This window comes from Abrus precatorius, unplaced genomic scaffold (genome assembly GCF_003935025.1).
Source record: "Abrus precatorius isolate BTA unplaced genomic scaffold, Abrus_2018 Scaffold8, whole genome shotgun sequence".
NCBI lineage: Eukaryota > Viridiplantae > Streptophyta > Magnoliopsida > Fabales > Fabaceae > Abrus > Abrus precatorius.
In genome coordinates, this window is record NW_020874428.1 from 22,211,969 (window position 1) to 22,230,486 (window position 18,518).

Genomic DNA, 18,518 nt, shown 5'->3' on the forward strand with positions numbered 1-18,518 from the left:
AAATAATTTGTTTTCTAAAATAAAAATATCTATTAAATGAAAGTGAGTGTGTGAGTTAGATAGAGTGAGAGAGTAAGCGTGCCACCCAAGTGGATGGGCAGAGGAGAAACTGTGTGTGAGGCGTAATAAGTAGCAAGAAAAAGTTAAAAGCAGAGAGATTGTCATTGATGCTTCTCTCTCTCTCTCTCTCCCTTCAATTTCCATCCAAATCCGATTACAATCAATAATTCAATGAAATCTTCGATTCCTTTTACAATAATTATACAACACTTGTTTTTTATTTCTTCAATTTTTGATTAAAGTCGTGAGATACTACTGCTAGTTATCAACACCATATGCTATGCATATGCATATGCAGTGAACGAATGAAGTGACGAAGATGTCAAAGGAACCTCAATTCGTCTCGCAATTATTAATTCTTGATTTTTTCACGTCGTCTGTCAGTGAATGCCTTTACGTCTCACCGTCGCATTCTACGATTAGATTCAATATTCTTCTTCCCCTCTCCCTACCTAATACTTCGTTGAAAATTATCAATAAAATTTAAAATATAGAAATTAATTTAAGTTATCAACGTATAGAAAAAGACTCAAAATTATTATACTTCAACCATGTTTTTAAAATCAATCTAACAAGCTAATTGAATCAATTTTATACTTTAATAATTTATAATCGATAAGCAACTACGTTGGAGTTTAGTATAATCCGGTAAATTATTGGAACTCGAACTTGATATTTCAGATTAAATCAAAATAATTTTTATCTGTTAATCATGCATTAGTGATAAAATAAAATTGAATACATATTTGTAATATCAAATAAGTTTTATTAAAAAAATAAAGAAATAATTTGATAAAATTATAAATTAATATAAAATAATTATATTATATTTTTTATAAGGTGAAATTTGTTATAAATAATTAAATGTTCAAATTAAATTTTCTATTAATAATTAATAAAAATGTGATATTTTATTGATTTATATAAATAAGTAAAAAATATATTATACATTGTTTATTTAAAAAACAATTATGTTATCTTTTAACAATGTTTTTAAAGTCGAACTAACAAGGTAATTAAATCGGTAGATGCTAACTATATTTATATTGGGGAGACCTTGTTATTTTTGTTTTTTTTAATAACATTTATACATCAAAATTAATAAAATTATTCTCACTTGTTATATACATATAATATTAGAACCAAATAATATGTATAATGTTGTTAGTCACATGTTACCATACATTTTAGTTTTAAACATGTATTATTAAAAGCAAAACTCAATATAAAAAATAAATACTACAGTGTCAATGTTATGCAGCCTTAATTGTATATTTTTGTTATTTGAGCATGATTTTAGTAAATGTGTAAATCAGAAACATCTTTATAAACTGTAAAAAAAATACATATTAATAATTTTGTATGATAACAAAACAAATAAAATACAAAGTACATGTATTTATATATATATATATATATATATATATATGCATGATATTGTAATAAAAAAATACACACCAATATTAAAAAAAAATTGTTATAGTTAACCAGCATATGAGAACAATATGAATTAAAAAAAAATAAGAATGGTCGGCTTTATAATTTCTAGTGGAGAAAGATTTTTTGCACAAAACTAAAGATAGGTCATTGCTGAAAACTTTGTTTGAGAGCTTTCTAACAATAAATTAAGCAATGTAAATTTGATTAATGTAAATATAGATATTTATAAAAAAAACTTGAAAATTTATACGAAATAATAAATAAAATTTATAAATATAATAATAAGTATTTACAAAATAATTTGAAAGCTTATATAAAATAATAAAGAAAGAAAATAATATTTTTATCTCAAAAATTTAAAATAAAATAAATAAAAAATCACAACAAACAAGTATAATTCACATATTATTATCAATTTATTTTCTCATTAAAAGTATTAATTTACTGTTAATTTTCATCAACTAAATTTCTAACTTAACATTGTACATCTCAAATACATGATATATATTTTTAGTCAACATAAAATATTTAAAAATAATTTTAAATGTTTTTTAGAATCTAGTCTTTAACAAATTAAATAAGTCAAAAAAATATTTGTTGTCATTGCCTTAACTAATAGGGTTTTATCTTGTCATTATCATATGTTAAGTATTTAATATACCTTTGTTCTTACCAATATACAATCATTAAAAATAATGTTGAGTTAAATTTTTAACAGTCAACTGAATATTTAACCAGCAGAAGTTAACAATATATTCTAATTTTTTAATAACTTAATTTTATTATGGATTAGAGACTAATTCTAAAAGCAATCATTATTACATGGATAAACTTTTCACTTAAGCCTTTATTTAAAATATTTTTAAACATTGCATGCTAATTATAATAAAAACTTGTTGTTAAAACTCCATTAGTTAATTCATCAGTTAATTGATATAAAATAATTCTAAAAATTAATTTTTTGCTCAATTTATTAAAAATAAAATATCTTTAAAAATTCCAAATCTAATAACATTCACTGGACAAAACTTATTTAAGTCATAAAAAAATAATAACTTCATTAGCATGCATGGCATCTTAATTCTTGGTAATTATTTCAAGAAAATAATAAATTTACATGTTACAGCCTTTCTTTCATTTTATAACATGAGAAAATAGCATCACTTGCACTGTTGCTCTTTTGCTGCAACATCCTTTTATTTTGCGCGTAATATTTATAAAAATTTTACATAATAAATTTTAGAATTTTAAATAAAAGAAAAGTGATGAAAAAAGTTAATTGTAACAATTAATCTAAGAAGTAAAAAGTTCTCAAAATACTATTGGAAAACTCGAATCACATATATAGTAAATAAACTGAAATTGCAACTAATAAAAGAAGTTATACATACTACAGTGTAACTAAAAATAAAAGAGACAAGTTAACAAATATTAAAGAACCTGCTCTCACTTAATTGACAAATCATAGCAAGCATTTATAGAACAATAATTGAAAAAAATATTTAATTACAAAAATATTTATGTTATCAGATATACAAACTTAGTATTTGCTTATTTAAAGTAAGGATAGCATTAATTAATATTTTAAGAGTATCGGCAGTGACATTTTAAAAATATTTAATTATTTTTAATCACTAATTTTAGTGTTTTGGAGAATAATGTATATGGAATAAGTTTCTCTAAATTGGTCTCTTAATTATTAGTATTATATTTTGTTGAAGCTTTTAGTCAGCATTACTTCATATTAATTAATGCAATTTTAAAACACATATAAATGTTTGGAATTTTGAAAATGCACTTTTCTGGATAGCACAGTTATATTCCAGTTCAATAAAGACAGGTCCATTGTTGTAAAAGAAACAAATTAAATCATTGTAAGTAAAAGATTCTAACATGATGAATAATAGTGCGAGCAAGAATATAATATATTATATTTGTATCATCCTGTTTTGTAACCTTAAAATGAGCATTTAAGTTCCTATTACAGCAAACTCAATGATGACACCAGCAATTATAAAAGCAACCACAATAATAACGAATAATAATTTTGCAAATTATCTTTAACCACATTAAACTTAAATCAAGTTAGGATTATTAGTTAAATGAATTAGGTAAAATTTATTAATTAAAAAAGAGATCAACTTTATATTAGTTCAATTTTTTTCTAGATCTACTAGATTTGACTGCTTATTATAATAATAAAAATGATATGCTAAAATTTTATTTTATATTTATTAATTCACTTAAAGATATAAGCTTACTGATTTGCATGTAAACTTAAATTTATTAACTTCTTAGTAAATTTAATTTTTTTTAGAAAATCTTGTTATCAGCAAGCTTTTAAAAAAACTTTTAATTGTTTAGTCAAATTGAAAAATAAAAATGAATCAAGTCTTTAAAAGGGACTATATTAATTAAAAAGAATTTCATGCCTTAAATTTTTTAAACAAATTAATTTTAAGTCTTATAAATCCCAACCCATCTCAAGCTCTACTTACATAATGTATTGATTGCAAAGCCGAACAAGTATTTAAGATATATTTGAGCATTGAAATCTAAAGTGTAATAAAGGGGAACCCAATTTTTTTTTATCTCTAATGAAAATTATCCAGTTTTGTATTGTTAAAATAAAAAATAAATTAACGTAATTTAATGTATTAACCTTTCATTTATTTTTATAAATATTACATAACTATCTTAATTTATATATGTGCAATTTATAGATAATTGCTAGCACATGTCTTTATAAAATTACATATTTATAGATAACTCAACATTAAACTTAAGATAAACTCTAATATTAAATTAAAAATTTTATTGTCAAATCCAAATTAAACTAGATAGAAAGATTAATTGGGTGAACCTACTAATCAATCATAGAAATTCTAAGAGACATATTCACAAACTATGTGCCATGGATTTCAAAATACTCTTTATGTTAACATTTCCACATCTCATTGAGAAGCATACCCACTTGACCAAGCTGGGACTTAGCAATGACTAAGGGCTATATACAAGTCAACGATAACGAACCAAGTATGTTATCTATTTTAAATATTAGTATTAGGCTGAAATAAATATTAACTTGAATAATACCTTTACAGTATCATACCATATATTTATTGAACTACTAAAACTTTAGTAATCTTGATTAGTTGTATTGGATCTCTCTATCAAAGTTTAGCACAACAAAATCAAACAAAAGTATAATTTAATCTCATTCACGCAAAATGAGAATTACAATTGAATAAAAGTTTATAATTTGTGAGGAAAAGAGTCATTATTAATATAATATTGTTTAGAATGATTCTTTTTTTTTTCATAAAAAAGTTATAACAAATACAATTTCTGCTCCACAAATATATTTAACGTTGTACGGTACTAGCTCTATCAAAGGAGCGGTTTGGTAGGGTCAATTTTATTTATGCACTTAATTACATATTATAAAAAAGGTTAATTATTCTGTCGGTCCAATCTGACAAAAGATTTCACTGCTATAATCTCAAAATAACTGTGGGTATTAACTGTTATTGAATCAAACAATTTTTTTAAATAAATCATAATAAATTATAAACAATAAACGGATATAATCAACAATTTGATTAAATAACAATGAACCCTTTTCCCTTCTTGTTCGTTGGTTAATGGTCAATTTTAATTATCCCAAAATTAATTAATGTCTAATTTATAGATAAACCAAATAGGTTTGCCCCAAGTGTGAATGTAATTGAGGGATGCAAGTTGTCTCCATATGGGAGCCTCTCTAAAAAGCAAGCCAAAATAAAATTATGACACTCCAAACATTGAAAATTTATATCCTAGGTTGGGGGAGCCTACCCCAATCCCATCATGTTTATCTACCCCACTAAAATTTATCCAATTAACATTATCTTTAGTCACAATTTTTTTTACTACAAAACAAAACCTACAAATAAAGGAGGCTATAAGCTGTAAAAAGTAGAAATACAAGACCCCACATATGCAAGTTTGTCTCGCCTTCAATTATGTCGTTTAGGTTGAGCAATCCCATTGTTAAATGTTTGTTAGTAAAAATAAAATATAAAAAAGAACAGAAAATGTGGATTATTTCAATCTCTTTTCAAGTGTGCACATAAACAGAGTAAAATTTGATGGTAATTTTTGTTACAAGTAACCCATGCTGATTAAAAGGTGGAAATTACAAGACCAAGCATGGTAACAATAAAAGTTGTCGTTCCTGTGTGAGACATGATTAAGTTGATCTTGTTTTGTTGGTCAACAAATTAATGTGTTCTTTTTTAATTTATTGTTTGTTTCGTCATTGTTCCATTGTTCTCATGACATTAACGGATTAACCAGACTAATTGAGGCATTGTACTTTATAATGTCCTCTGTCTTATCATTTACATTAAAGAAAACGACAGAGTTAAAGGAAAAAGAGAACATTAATAAAACATTTTCTTTCATTTGAAGATTTAACTTATCCTATTGATGATAGGAATGATTCTACAATTTTATAGAATTGTTTAATTTAATTTCATTCATTTCTACCATTGAATCATTCAATCGAATGTTACCAATAATTATTAAGCCACTCTCACTCAGAATAAAAATTTAATTGTTATGGTTCTGGTCTCCCCCAACATGCAACATGCACCGAACAGTTTGATGAGATGAAAGCCCTCGTACCCATTACCGAACTGCTACAACTCTTTCCCATAACTCATGCAAGCATTTTTATTTACACACCCTCTAAAATTTTCTCTTTTTTCTATGTTTTTATTAACATTAAAGTTTATGAATAGGTTGGGTTGCTCCATATTAACATAAGAAAAATCATGAGTCGTCAACATGTTTTACAGTCATAACCTACCATGAAGAACTGCCACAACACAGTGATTGATAAAGTATTTTCAAAATTTATTCTGAATGATTTAAATTGTATAAACTTAATTTTGACAAAAAATGGGTTTAATTAAACTAAATTTATTTAAATTTAAAAAATTAATTTTAAAAATGATTTTGCAGTAAGATTTAATGTATTTCTTTTAGTCAAATGTAAACTAAATTTGTAGTAATTTATATTTAATGTAAAATTTAACCTATCATAAAACTAGTCAATTTTTTTTTTATCCTAAAATTGATTTTTTAGCTAAAATTCTGTTTGAGACAAATCATAAAGGGAGTATTTGGAAGATTTTACAGATAACTAATAAAAATAGCTTATATATATATATATATAATATAAATTCTCATTTAATAAAAAATTCAGTCAACTTATTAAAAAAGTACTTTTTAATTTTTTTAAAAAAAAATTATGGTCAAATTTATAAGATAAAATTTCATATAAAAAATTATTAAACAAATATTTAATTAAATTGTGTTCTCAAATATATCTAAATGAATTACCTAACACCTTAATAAAATGAATGAATTCACACTCACTCTTGCAAACTTGTATTCGAACTGTCACAACACAACACATAGCACATATGTACATGAAATTTACTAATATACACTTATTTATTTATTATAAAAAATATTTTAACAAATTATAATGGTGATTTTCTTAAAATATATAAAAGGTGTGGCTTGCTAATGGTTGGTTGAACTCGCTTTCAAGAAGTAAATGAAAGGTTGAATCCCGTTGCTGCACAGATCTCAGCCTAGTTTGATGAAAGGGAAATAGTTTCACTTTTGCTGAATGGATGTTCGCATTTGTGCATAAATGAGAATATTTTTGTTTTTTTTTTTTTTAAGTTTTAGGGGATAACTTCAATTGTCTCATCTACTTTTAAAATGTATTTTTTTTTACGTGTGTGTGTATATATATACATATATATATATATATACACACATGCGAAGTTAAATTTTAGTTATTCAAAATATCAAAGCTGGTTCACATGCAATTAGACATGTAAGCTTTAGACTTTTTTGATCACAATGTTGACCGAAAAGATAGGTGCATGTTCTTTTATCTAATTATGTTTTTTGTGATTCCAAGAGAATTCTAAGTATGGGTACAGTATCTATTTTGTAGAGGCTTACTTTGAATCTATCTGACGCAAGGATCATGAAATTGCGGTGCTAACTTGGCCTTAAAACTTTAATAGACAACTTTGTCATTAAGAATTTATCAGGTGATCCTTTTGAACGCTCTTGGACCCTTGAAAGCTACCTTCTTTACTATTAAATGTTGCTATTCATAGGGAACACCTTTTTTGAGTTCATTTCACTGTCATGATATCATGCTTTATCTTTTTTGAATTGTGTTAGTTGCAAATATGAAAATAAATTCCACGATAATGAATGAGGTGAGCATGTGTATAGTGTATTGTTTCATAATTATCTAGTGAATATTGTGATGAACAGTGGAAAGTTTGGATTTATATTTGTAGGCTTGTCAATTGTCCCTGTCAATTTGCGTGTTAGTGTGGGAAGAGGGCTTGGATGGAGCTTAGTGGAAGTGTGTAGCTGGGAGTCTTAAAAAATATTATGAAAACATTTGATTTCTAAACTTTATGGAACAATTGGAAGTTGAGCTGGAAAAAAGTAAGAGTAATGCTTCGGAGACACCTCTTTAGATATAGATATCCAAAGAAATAAGAAAAGAAAAGAGAAAAATGATAAATGCAAGAGTTATGCCATTTGTGCCACTATTTTGAACACCTACATTCTACATTTATACTTTATTATTTTTTATATATTTTTTCTCTTTACATCATACTCTACAAAAAAGGGACACCATACACTAATCCTGTGGGTGTTCTGCAAAAAATAATTCAAAGAACATTTTGTTGTAATATGGTAGGAAATGAGATATAAAGGATGTTAATAAATAATAACCCTAGTAAGGTATTTATAAATCAGAATAAAAAAAAAAGGGTTGAAACATGAAGATATGAAAGTCTCGAATAAGAAGTCATTATTTTTTACTTTCACATTTACAATTATAGTGGGAAGACTGAAATGTCTATGTTAGGAGAAATAAAACTAGAGTTGAGAATATATATTTGAAAGTTATGGCTTTTTTCTAAAATCATTTCAAAGAACAATAATAGAAAATAATAAAACTCTAGGTTATTTCTCTTATTTAGGACTTCAAAAGAGAATAATATGATTTGATGTATAATATTCTTGGTGAACAACTGAGAGATAAAGCGTTTTTTATTCTCTCCGCTTGAACTTTCTTAAAATTGACACAGCTACTTTCTTTTTGAGTTTTGCCCCTTATTTTGCTTAAGTAAAGTTACTTATGTGTTAAGATACACATTGGAATATATGAATATGGCTAACCAAACTCAAAAAAATCTCAACACTTGAAGCTAGATGCGCTGCTAATACTAAGATGGAAGAAAATTTGATGTGTAACATCCTTTATTCTCTCAGCCATACATTTATTTTAAGCCCCTCAAGTTCACACAGTAATGCACATAAATGCTACATGAAAAGCAAGTACATTAAATCACAAAGGACAACTAGAAAGATACACGAATCCCAAGTAGTGCCATTAACTGAGAAATGAACTCAGGGTGCCCTGGCCACGCAGCACCTGTTACCAAATTTCCATCAGTGAAGCACAGGTCTATGGGCTCAGGTTCCAACCAGGTTGCTCCAGATAGAACCACATTCAACTTCACTGCCGGGTAAGCAGTACATTTCCTTCCCTGTCAATGCACCATGATTTAATGCATTAATAATACTAAATATTATTTGTTGATTTCTTACTGTGTCTGAGACATACGTTAAAAAAAGTCATAAATAAATAATTTCTTTTATATTTTTTAATTATTGTAACGCACTTGTAACAATATTCTAACCAGTGATTTAGCAAATAAAAAAATAATTAATGCTTGTTTCTAAAAAGTGTAAATGGATTATGGAGTGTATTATATAATTATCCATTTCTATCCATAAATTTATATCATTTTTTTGGGTACTTAAAAATTTGGTAGTTGTCTTATACACACCTTCGATCATTCTATTCAAACCATAAGTAGTTTTGAATTTGATTCCCGTGCGTTTGTAACATTGTATGATTGGAGGGTATAGTCACGTACACCACTCATAAATCCTCAGACCTGTTTTTATCTATACAATGACCATTCAATTTCACATTAAATTCCTATCCCTCACTTAGCTAGACAGATACTTTCCCTTGAACAAATCAAGACATTGTAAATATAGAGTACAAAAAAGCTGATTTTCTTCTCTTCACTAATCCATTAAAGACAATTTCAATTTGCCTAAACTAATGTAATTTTCAATTCTTCTCATTATACTGAAAAAATGTCCTAACTTCCACTATGTGCTAAACAAACTAACAATTAATTTTCCTTTCCAAAGCACATGATTAACTACTCCTTTCTAACGTGGTTCACATAACAGAAGAGATGTTTATTAATTATAAGTAAATCAACACTATTTATACCTTAAGAACATTGGCAGCAGCTAAGATCTGTTGCCCATGACAGATAGATGCAACTGCCTTATTGTTTTCCATGAAATGCTTCACCAAAGCTATAACTGATTGATTCAATGCCAAATATGCAGGGGAACGACCACCAGGGATGACAAGAGCATCATAGCTTGAGGGATTCACACCATCATAGTTAGCATTTATCGTAAAATCATACCCTGGCTTCTCACTATATGTTTGATCACCTTCAAAATCATGAACTGCAGTTGGGCAGGTGTCACCAGCCTTCTTTTTGGGGCAAATTGCATCAACATGGCATCCTAAAGCTTGAAGAGACTGAAAAGGAACGGTCACCTCATAATCTTCCATGTAATCCTGCAATTTGAAAACATTGAATCATGCCTTTATCAATTTACATCAATGCTAAAGGCTTGCTGTATGTTTGAATTCACATTTGAATGGCCATGGATTCACCTTTACATCAACTTTACGTTAGAAAAAAAATTAAACATGCATATATTTTCACCTTAATTATGAGAAGTATAAAAAACATAATGAGGCGAAAAAATTGTATAATATAATTTTCTTTAAAGAACAACACCACCTCATCTAAAAAACTTTATGCAGTTATCCCTTTTTTAATGGTGTGGGGTTAAAGTATTGACAAGCTAAACACATCTTACTAATAACAACATGAGAATGTGGAAAAATAGTGTTAAGGAAAACGTTCGCAGAAAACAATATTCAATCTACTCCTACAGAAAATAATTTCATCTTAGGTGTACTAATGAGATTTTGTCTTAAAGTTAAATAAAAAGTTGACACAATTTCCTAATACAATGTCTTAATTTCAATAATCTACCTAGGATATCTGTATTTACTCCAATGACATAACTTAGACAAACCTATAGCCATATTAAAAAAAAATGTCCAATTGCATTTATTTAACCTACCCCACAAAGAAATAGGATTCTTTTGTTGAAGCCACTTATGCTTCCTCCCAATGCCTTCACAAATTGGTGAATAAATTCGGGATGCCCCCGATAACTAACACAAGTTATGATGTTACCATCAACAACCGTTGATGCAAGGTTTTCAGGTTCCATCCAATGAGCCCCAGCTGCAACAAGCACCGGTCCAACAGCAGGATAAGCAGTGCACTTACAACCTTTGACTGTTCCTGCAGCTGCCAGAATCAAAGGACCGTGACAAATAGCAGCAACTGGCTTCTTAGAACTGCAAAACTCACTCACCAACTTCACAACACTTGGAATGTGAGCAAGATACTCTGGTGCCCTCCCACCCGGTATCACCAACCCATCATAGTTTTTGGCTTCAACATCATCAAACGTTAGATTGAGCTTAAAGTTGTGACCACGTCTCTCGCAATATGTCTGAGCAACACTAAGATAAGTTAATACAACTGTTTAGTAATGTAGTTGACCTTTATTTACCTGTTAATTCATACACCTAAAAAAGCTTTTATTTAATCTGAACACAACATTTCGTTATGCTTTAATTTATGATATTATAACACTGTTAATAAAATTATTATTTATTAATTTATATTTTTTAACAGTTTTACAAAGATAACAAAATATTCGTGCATAGATATTGAGATTAATTCATAAACGAGCATTATCTTTCGAAACAAACGTGTATTTTGAGTAAAAGAAATACTAAATAACACTGACCCAGAATCCAAAACATTAAAAAAATTGAGCTTTTGCTCTGTGACATGTACCTGGTGACCGGACAACTGATGAACGGCGGTGCGGCAGAGATCGCCGGAATTTTTGCCGGGGCAAACGGCATCGACGGCGACGCCGTAGGCTTGCAAAGCTTGGAATGGAACCATGGCCTACAACGTACACAGAAAAAAAAATGAAATGGAAAGAGTGTAAATGACAAAGAAAGGAGAATATTGAATAAGCATGCATTGATTATACTTCGGAGTCTTCCATGTAGTCACCGCAGAGTAGCAGAACCCTTTTCTGAGCCATTGGTTCTTCTGCTTATGGGAGAATGGTGGATCTTTGCGTTGAAATATGAACTCTAATCACGTTGTTCTGATTCAAGTTGTGAGTCAACTCCTAATCAGCTGGAGTTTTCTTCTTTGCAGGCTGGGGGAATATGTTGTGCATTATAAAATTAGTTCTTTTGGTTATTTATTCATTTTTATATGAATTTGTTTTATTTTAATTTATTTCTTTGCATATGATTTGTAATTTTTAATTTAGATTATACTTATAGATAGGTGTTTCAAAATAAATATATTCAATCGAAAGATGGGAGTGAAAGTTTTAAATAGGCATGACAGATCACGTATTATTTAAATTTATTGATATGATTAAAAAATAGTTTTATATAAAGATATAACACGAAAAGTAGTATAAATATATCATATATGTAACTCGATTTCAACAATAAGAATTAAAAATTAAGCAAAACTATAATAAAAAATGTAGGTTCTTTTATTTTATTTTTAATTTAGTAATTTAAGTAACTAAAAATTGTAATATTACTCACAAAACAAAACAAAATGCAAAGACGATGAAGAATGAGTATGTCTTTATCCCCTTTTTTTAACTCAATTTAACAATTGATTTTTTTCTATTTTTATCTCTCTTATTTTATCTCATCCATATTATACAAGAAACTAAAAGTATTTCAAAAGTATAAAATTAAAAACAGCGTTCTCAAAATCTTTAGATCTATATTACATAATAGAAATTAATAATTTTCGAAACCCCTAAGCATGTGGTGGACGTGCCGGAGTGGTTATCGGGCATGACTAGAAATCATGTGGGCTCTGCCCGCGCAGGTTCGAATCCTGCCGTTCACGGTTTTATTTTTTCGTCCATATATTTTGATCTCTGTTTGTTCATTAATACTTATCGTCCATATATTTTGATCTCTGTTTGTTCATTAATACTTGTCATAGTTTATATATATATATAACAAAAATACGTAGCACAGAAACTCTGGATAAATTATGTTCTTAATTAAAAATTGCAAACTTAAATGAGAACGCAAGTGTACGCTACTTTTGCAGAAATTCAAAAAGTAAATATCCATGCGCTTCAGTGTCTTCACTTTGATACCCCTTAATTAATTCAACTGCCTCCTCAATCACCACCTCGGTTCCGTGGCCTGTCATAGAAAAATTCAAGAGATTAAAATTAGTACTGATATTAAGTTCTGAAACTAACACTGATACCAATCTACATGAGTGAGAAAAATACTTGCATAAACATAGTGTACCATTTAATAAAGACATTATTTTTTGCATGCTGGTCTGAATTTACTTCAGATGGAATTGTTATTGGGTATTATACATTTTTTAATATGAATATGAAAATCATTTTGTGCCATAAATTGTAAAAGATTATTCCTACCCTTACCGGGAGGAAGTAGTAGCTTTCTTGTACTTGTCCCTTAGACTCAGTTTCTTAAACGGTGACTCAGGTTCTTCAAGTAGTTCAATCTCAAATAAGGCATCCTCAATAGCCTGACCCAATTTCTTGTCCTCAGCAGCATTATGAAAACAGTCTCTTTGCTTAGCATCAAGAACGAGCTTTCTCCATACAGAGTCACTGTTGATTAAAGTTGCTGCATTGCCTAATATCCAAAGGCAATATCTACATAAAATAAACCCAATTTCAACTCAACTGTTGCATATCATATATCACTATTACAGGAAGTAGCATACAGAATGACCATAATATGTAAGTAATATAATATTTAAGTAACATACTTAGCTCTTGTAAGAGCCACATTTGCTCTTTGTCTATTGGAAAGAAAACCCACTTTTCCACTCCCATTACATCTCACAGTGGAAAGTATTATAATATCTTCTTCACCACCTTGAAAACCATCCACAGAACGAACACTAACAGAGAAATATGAATCAGAAACTGAAATGTAATGCTTAATTCTCTCCTGGATTTCAAAGACTTGAGCCTTATATGGAGAGATGATTCCTATGCTAACTTTCTTTCTTGTCCTCACAAACTCTGGCAACAAAAAAAAAAAAAAAAACCAAAATGGGATCATGTAATGTATATGGTATATAAATATTATATCTACAGCTTAAGATTTCTTTATTTAAGAAACAGTCAATGCAGCACATGATTAACACACACTCCATGACACATGAGAAGGAGTAATAATAAGTAACCTTTCTTAAGGCTTCCAATAATCTCAGAGATAGCAGCAGCCTCAACTTTGTTCTTCAAACTGTATTCATGATTAAACTGCTCTTTACCCTTAGATATGTTTATAAAAGAGTAGGAAGTATACATTTTTCCTTCAAGGAACCGCTTATTATAGCTTTTTTCTTTGACATTATGGGCATCAGAAAGTTGCTCTTCGTAGAACTCTTTACTTGGAAACATGCTAATGGATGGATGCATTCTGTATTGAAAATTAAGCATATGCCTCTTGTACCCCAACAACGCTAGCCTCTCAAACAAACTTCTTCCAAATTCAGCCTTGTCAGCAATCTGAAGATTCATTAATTTAAACATTAGACAAAAATCTTTAACATCCACAATTGAAATAAAAAAATAATGATAATAATATAGTAATATAAGTTTGATCAAGTTATTTTTAATCATATTAAAACAAAACTTCAATAGCCACAATCAAAATCACAAAATATAATAATAATAATAATAATAATAATAATAATAATAATAATGATAATAACTACTCTTGAGTACCTTGCTTTTGACCATTGCTGGAAGTTGTCTCTCATCACCAATGAGTATACAACGATGGACGCCTGGAAGCTGTAATGGAATGGCTGATTCACATTCTTTTAATTGGGCAGCTTCATCGATTACTAAAAATTTGAATTTTCTCATCCCTTCAGTGTGCAACTTTGAAGAACTTGAAGCTGTACAAAAAACTAGGCACGCATTCATCAAGCAAAAAGTTGATATGCCTTTTTTGGTTCTAAGATTAGGAAATGAAATTGACTGAGAAATTGAACTTAGGATGCGAAGGCATTTTTCTCTTTTGAAGCCTAACCATCCAAAGCGCCTAAGAATGCTTTCTCCATCTTCACAGTCAGGGAGAGTTTGTTTGGACTTGTTTTGATGCATGGAAATTTCAAGTGATTTTAGCAATTTCAAAGCTCTCAACATGCTCTTCACCACCTTTAATGGAATAAAAGAAGTTGGTGAATGTGTATACAAAATTTTCATGAATAACTTGAGCTTCTCTCCAATGAAACTGAATTTATGCTTTACAAATTGCTCTATTGTCATACCAGCACTTAACATTCTTTCATCCTTGTACAAAAGGTATTGCTCTGAAATATGAGGGTATCTTTTCTCCACAAATTGCTCTAATATCATAGGAGCATGACTCTTCTCAACACGTCTCTTGTATGAACGATATGAAGGTCCCACATTACACCCATTTTGCTTAGCAAATTCTTCTAGTGACATTAAATCAACACTCACACCAACCTTGTATAAACCATATTCCACTTCGGGATCCTTCAGAAAGTTGATCATCAATTGCAAGTAATGTTTCAATCCAGTCACTGGAGAAAAACAATGCAACAAATCTTTCACACGATTATCCAAAAATACTTCACCGAGACCCTTGTAAGTGTCTATTTTCATTCTAGAACTATTGCCAAATAGCACTATATCACCAAGCCCATATGTATCATGCTTTAATGAATCCTTAACCAAACTATGCAACCGAGATGCCACTGCCAACACTGCAGTATTAGTTGGAGCACATGTTAATGTTCTGGTTTTTTGCTTGTGTAGTGAAAATAACATAGAAGCAACTGTCTTTGTTTTGCCTGTTCCTGGTGGGCCCCATATAAGTTTAATAGTGTCATTATGATGAGGACACTTCTTCATTGTGACACAACTTAGAATCGCATCTTTTTGAGATTCATTCAGATTCTGAGTGTTTATTATGTTTTGAGCAATAGAATAGGCTCGATTGTGATTTTCTCCAGTCAAGCAAATGTGGCAGTTTTCTCCACTCTGTGAAATACAAAGGAAACAGGAAACATGTTTCTTCTTCATAACGATAGAGAAAGGAAAAATATCAAAACATTAAGTAATTTTATTAGAAGCCCTGAAGGAACGTGTTGGTTTACAGTGATTAAAATAAGCATTTCTAAGAGTGCATGGACATTTCTAATTCAATTCCCATGCAGAACATGTTTCCCATGGTGTTAAAGTAATACTTAAGCACCAATATCTCAGTATGTTACTTCCTTTGATTCATATTATATTTGTCTTGTAACGTACAATACTTTTTAAAGAAAATTATTTATACATAATTAATTTGTAAAAAAGAATTTAACAAAAATATCCTTGTTAGAAGAGTTATAATGTACACAACTGAGAATTCATTTAAATATTTACGTAAAATTAATACTAATAAATAATTAAGGGTATTATAAAAAAAAAGAAAAACAAATACTATTCTAATTTTGTATAATGACAAAATTTTTGAGATAAACTAAAACATGGAACGCCAAATATAACATAAGATATATATAGAGGGAGTATTGAATAACATAGAAAGCTATCAAGAATAAAAGAGAATGGTTTGGCAATTCTCACCGTTGAATGCTCAACTTTTAGCACTTTCTTAACAATGTTCATGCTTGCACCCTCCAATTGAGAGTTCAAGGCTTTACAAATACGAAGATTGGTTATCATGTTCAAAAGGTAGACAGCATAAAGCTTTTGTGCTTTGTTACTCCTCAAGTCAGATTTCATATCATTCTCCATGCTCATGGATGACAGTATAGGTATCTCATCAGTATATAAATCTTTTGGCCCTCGAACAAAAGCAATATGGTAGCATCTTAAGGGCTTGTTCAAGTCCTCTATGCTTCTTGGTCTCACATTTGTGAATGCAAAAATATCGCCTACCTCAGGTTCATATTTTCCTACATTTTTCAAATCATCAATAGTGCTCTTCAATGTAATCTGATAGAACAAGTTATTGGGAGGTTTGAAGTCCTTGGACCAATCAATTGTTCTGATTTCACAACAAGGAGCTTGAGACACACTTATCAAGCTTGAAGCCAGATCACAATGAGTTTCCTCAATTAATGCAGGAATGAATGAATTCATGTAATCTTTTGTTGACAGGAATGTTTGTGGAATCTTACGTACCTGTAAGAAATCAATGTTTCAATTTGCATTTACAAGGACACAATGGAATATTTTCCTAGAAATATGAACGGTAGGCACTTTCTGATTTTATGTAAACAGATTTTAAATCTAAAAGCACATTTCACATGTCAAAACAGAAAAATGAAGAGGGCATTTATGCATAAGAAAAATGGGAAAATATATATCCAAGTACTTAGATTTTCCAACTAAAAAATATTGTTACAGACCTCACGTTGACAATTTCATAATATATTTTCCTCACTAAAGCAGAAACAAATGATGTGAAGATTATGAGCAACACAAAATATTTTGCTTTGTAGGTAAAATAATTTTCCAACTAAAGAAATTAAAAAGTTGAGGCATAGGAAAAAAAAAATGATGAATATATCGGTGATTAAACACGTGCAGACAATTGAAATCTTAAAAGTATCGAAATATGGAAAACAACCTGGTGTTTGATAAGATTTTTGTTGAGAACATCATTGAGAGTCCAAGAGAATACAATATTTAACAAGCTTGCATGCTCAAGATTTCCCCCCGTTGTATTACAAGTCGTGTTCATCCTTGCTCCTTGTTGATCAATTATCAGTGACACAACGTGTTTTCCCAGCTTCTCCTTGTTTTTACACACAAGACAAACAAAACACAAGGACATATAAAGAGAGTCGCTTACCAGTTAAGCAACTGAACAGTTCACATACAAAACTTTTTCAACAGCTAAGCCGCATTTACTTACATTATTTCCATGATAAAACTGAAAAGAAGAAAAAATATTATCATGAGTAATGAACCGTTAATTATTGAAATAAAAAGCCACTTTACCTTAATAAAACATCACAACTAAAGATACAAATGATACCAAGAGTGAAATGGTTATCTACAATATTCCTCACACCCTTTGAAACAAAGATAAAAGCAAGGTTGACTCCAATGTGAACATGTAAAGCTAATTTTGTTGACTTTGTATAGTGTTGGTTTTGTTGTCGGTGGAAGAAGTAAAAGAAAGGAAGCTATGAAGTGGAGGATTAGGTGCATGTAAATTCAGCTGAAGGATTGAAGCTTCATATACGCTACTAAGGAATTTGCTAATACTATTGATGATTTTGAAATTGTAATGAACTTAACGTCTAAACAACGATTGAAAATTATTGGTCAAGATAATCAACAATAAGTGAGATCATTCCAATTGTGAGATAACCAAAATGCATGCATGTATAACTTACTCTCTGAAGGACTCATCTTTACTCAAGTACTTTCTCTGCTGTTTTCAGAGCTTGATATAACCCTGGACAAATCTATGGAACTGAAACGTCAATGTTAAAGGTTGAGGTAAATTATTGAAGTGATATTTTTACAAGAAATTAAAAAAAAATCCAATATTAAAAATACTATATATAACTTATTATTAAAAGCTATAATTTTTAATAAAAAAATATTATACATAACTTATTATTCTG

General features: G+C 29.2%; 2 protein-coding genes and 1 non-coding gene across 3 annotated transcripts; 1 reads left to right on the forward strand and 2 right to left on the reverse strand.

Annotated features, from left to right (window-relative positions):
* Window positions 1–8,957: 8,957 nt before the first annotated feature.
* On the reverse strand, window positions 8,958–11,968 carry LOC113848036 (protein DJ-1 homolog D-like). Its single transcript, XM_027477394.1, has 5 exons — window positions 11,848–11,968; window positions 11,643–11,759; window positions 10,852–11,292; window positions 9,911–10,273; window positions 8,958–9,146 (listed from the first exon to the last, which is right to left on the reverse strand). Exons 1-5 carry the CDS (start codon window positions 11,899–11,901, stop codon window positions 8,958–8,960), a joined length of 1,164 nt encoding a protein of 387 aa, XP_027333195.1. The 5' UTR covers window positions 11,902–11,968.
* Window positions 11,969–12,661: 693 nt separating this feature from the next.
* On the forward strand, window positions 12,662–12,743 carry TRNAS-AGA. Its single transcript has one exon. It is a non-coding gene; the product is annotated as a tRNA-Ser (tRNA).
* Window positions 12,744–13,026: 283 nt separating this feature from the next.
* LOC113874453 lies at window positions 13,027–17,901 on the reverse strand. Its single transcript, XM_027512675.1, has 8 exons — window positions 17,884–17,901; window positions 17,510–17,815; window positions 16,501–17,061; window positions 14,623–15,912; window positions 14,079–14,403; window positions 13,656–13,914; window positions 13,303–13,539; window positions 13,027–13,051 (listed from the first exon to the last, which is right to left on the reverse strand). Exons 2-8 carry the CDS (start codon window positions 17,714–17,716, stop codon window positions 13,027–13,029), a joined length of 2,904 nt encoding a protein of 967 aa, XP_027368476.1. The 5' UTR covers window positions 17,717–17,815; window positions 17,884–17,901.
* Window positions 17,902–18,518: the final 617 nt, after the last annotated feature.

What these genes read in the sequence shown, in the direction of transcription:
- LOC113848036 (XM_027477394.1), bottom strand. Translation starts at nt 11,901, where the DNA reads ATGGCTCAGAAAAGGGTTCTGCTACTCTGCGGTGACTACATGGAAGAC. An exon ending in ACTACATGGAAGACTCCGAA is followed by an intron (nt 11,760 to 11,847) that starts GTATAATCAATG and finishes TGTACGTTGTAG; the next exon opens with GCCATGGTTCCATTCCAAGC. An exon ending in GAATCCTATTTCTTTGTGGG is followed by an intron (nt 10,274 to 10,851) that starts GTAGGTTAAATA and finishes TTCAAATTGCAG; the next exon opens with GATTACATGGAAGATTATGA.
- LOC113874453 (XM_027512675.1), bottom strand. Translation starts at nt 17,716, where the DNA reads ATGTCCTTGTGTTTTGTTTGTCTTGTGTGTAAAAACAAGGAGAAGCTG. An exon ending in TAAAAGTTGAGCATTCAACG is followed by an intron (nt 15,913 to 16,500) that starts GTGAGAATTGCC and finishes TGTATTTCACAG; the next exon opens with AGTGGAGAAAACTGCCACAT. An exon ending in AAAGCTACTACTTCCTCCCG is followed by an intron (nt 13,052 to 13,302) that starts GTAAGGGTAGGA and finishes TTTCTATGACAG; the next exon opens with GCCACGGAACCGAGGTGGTG.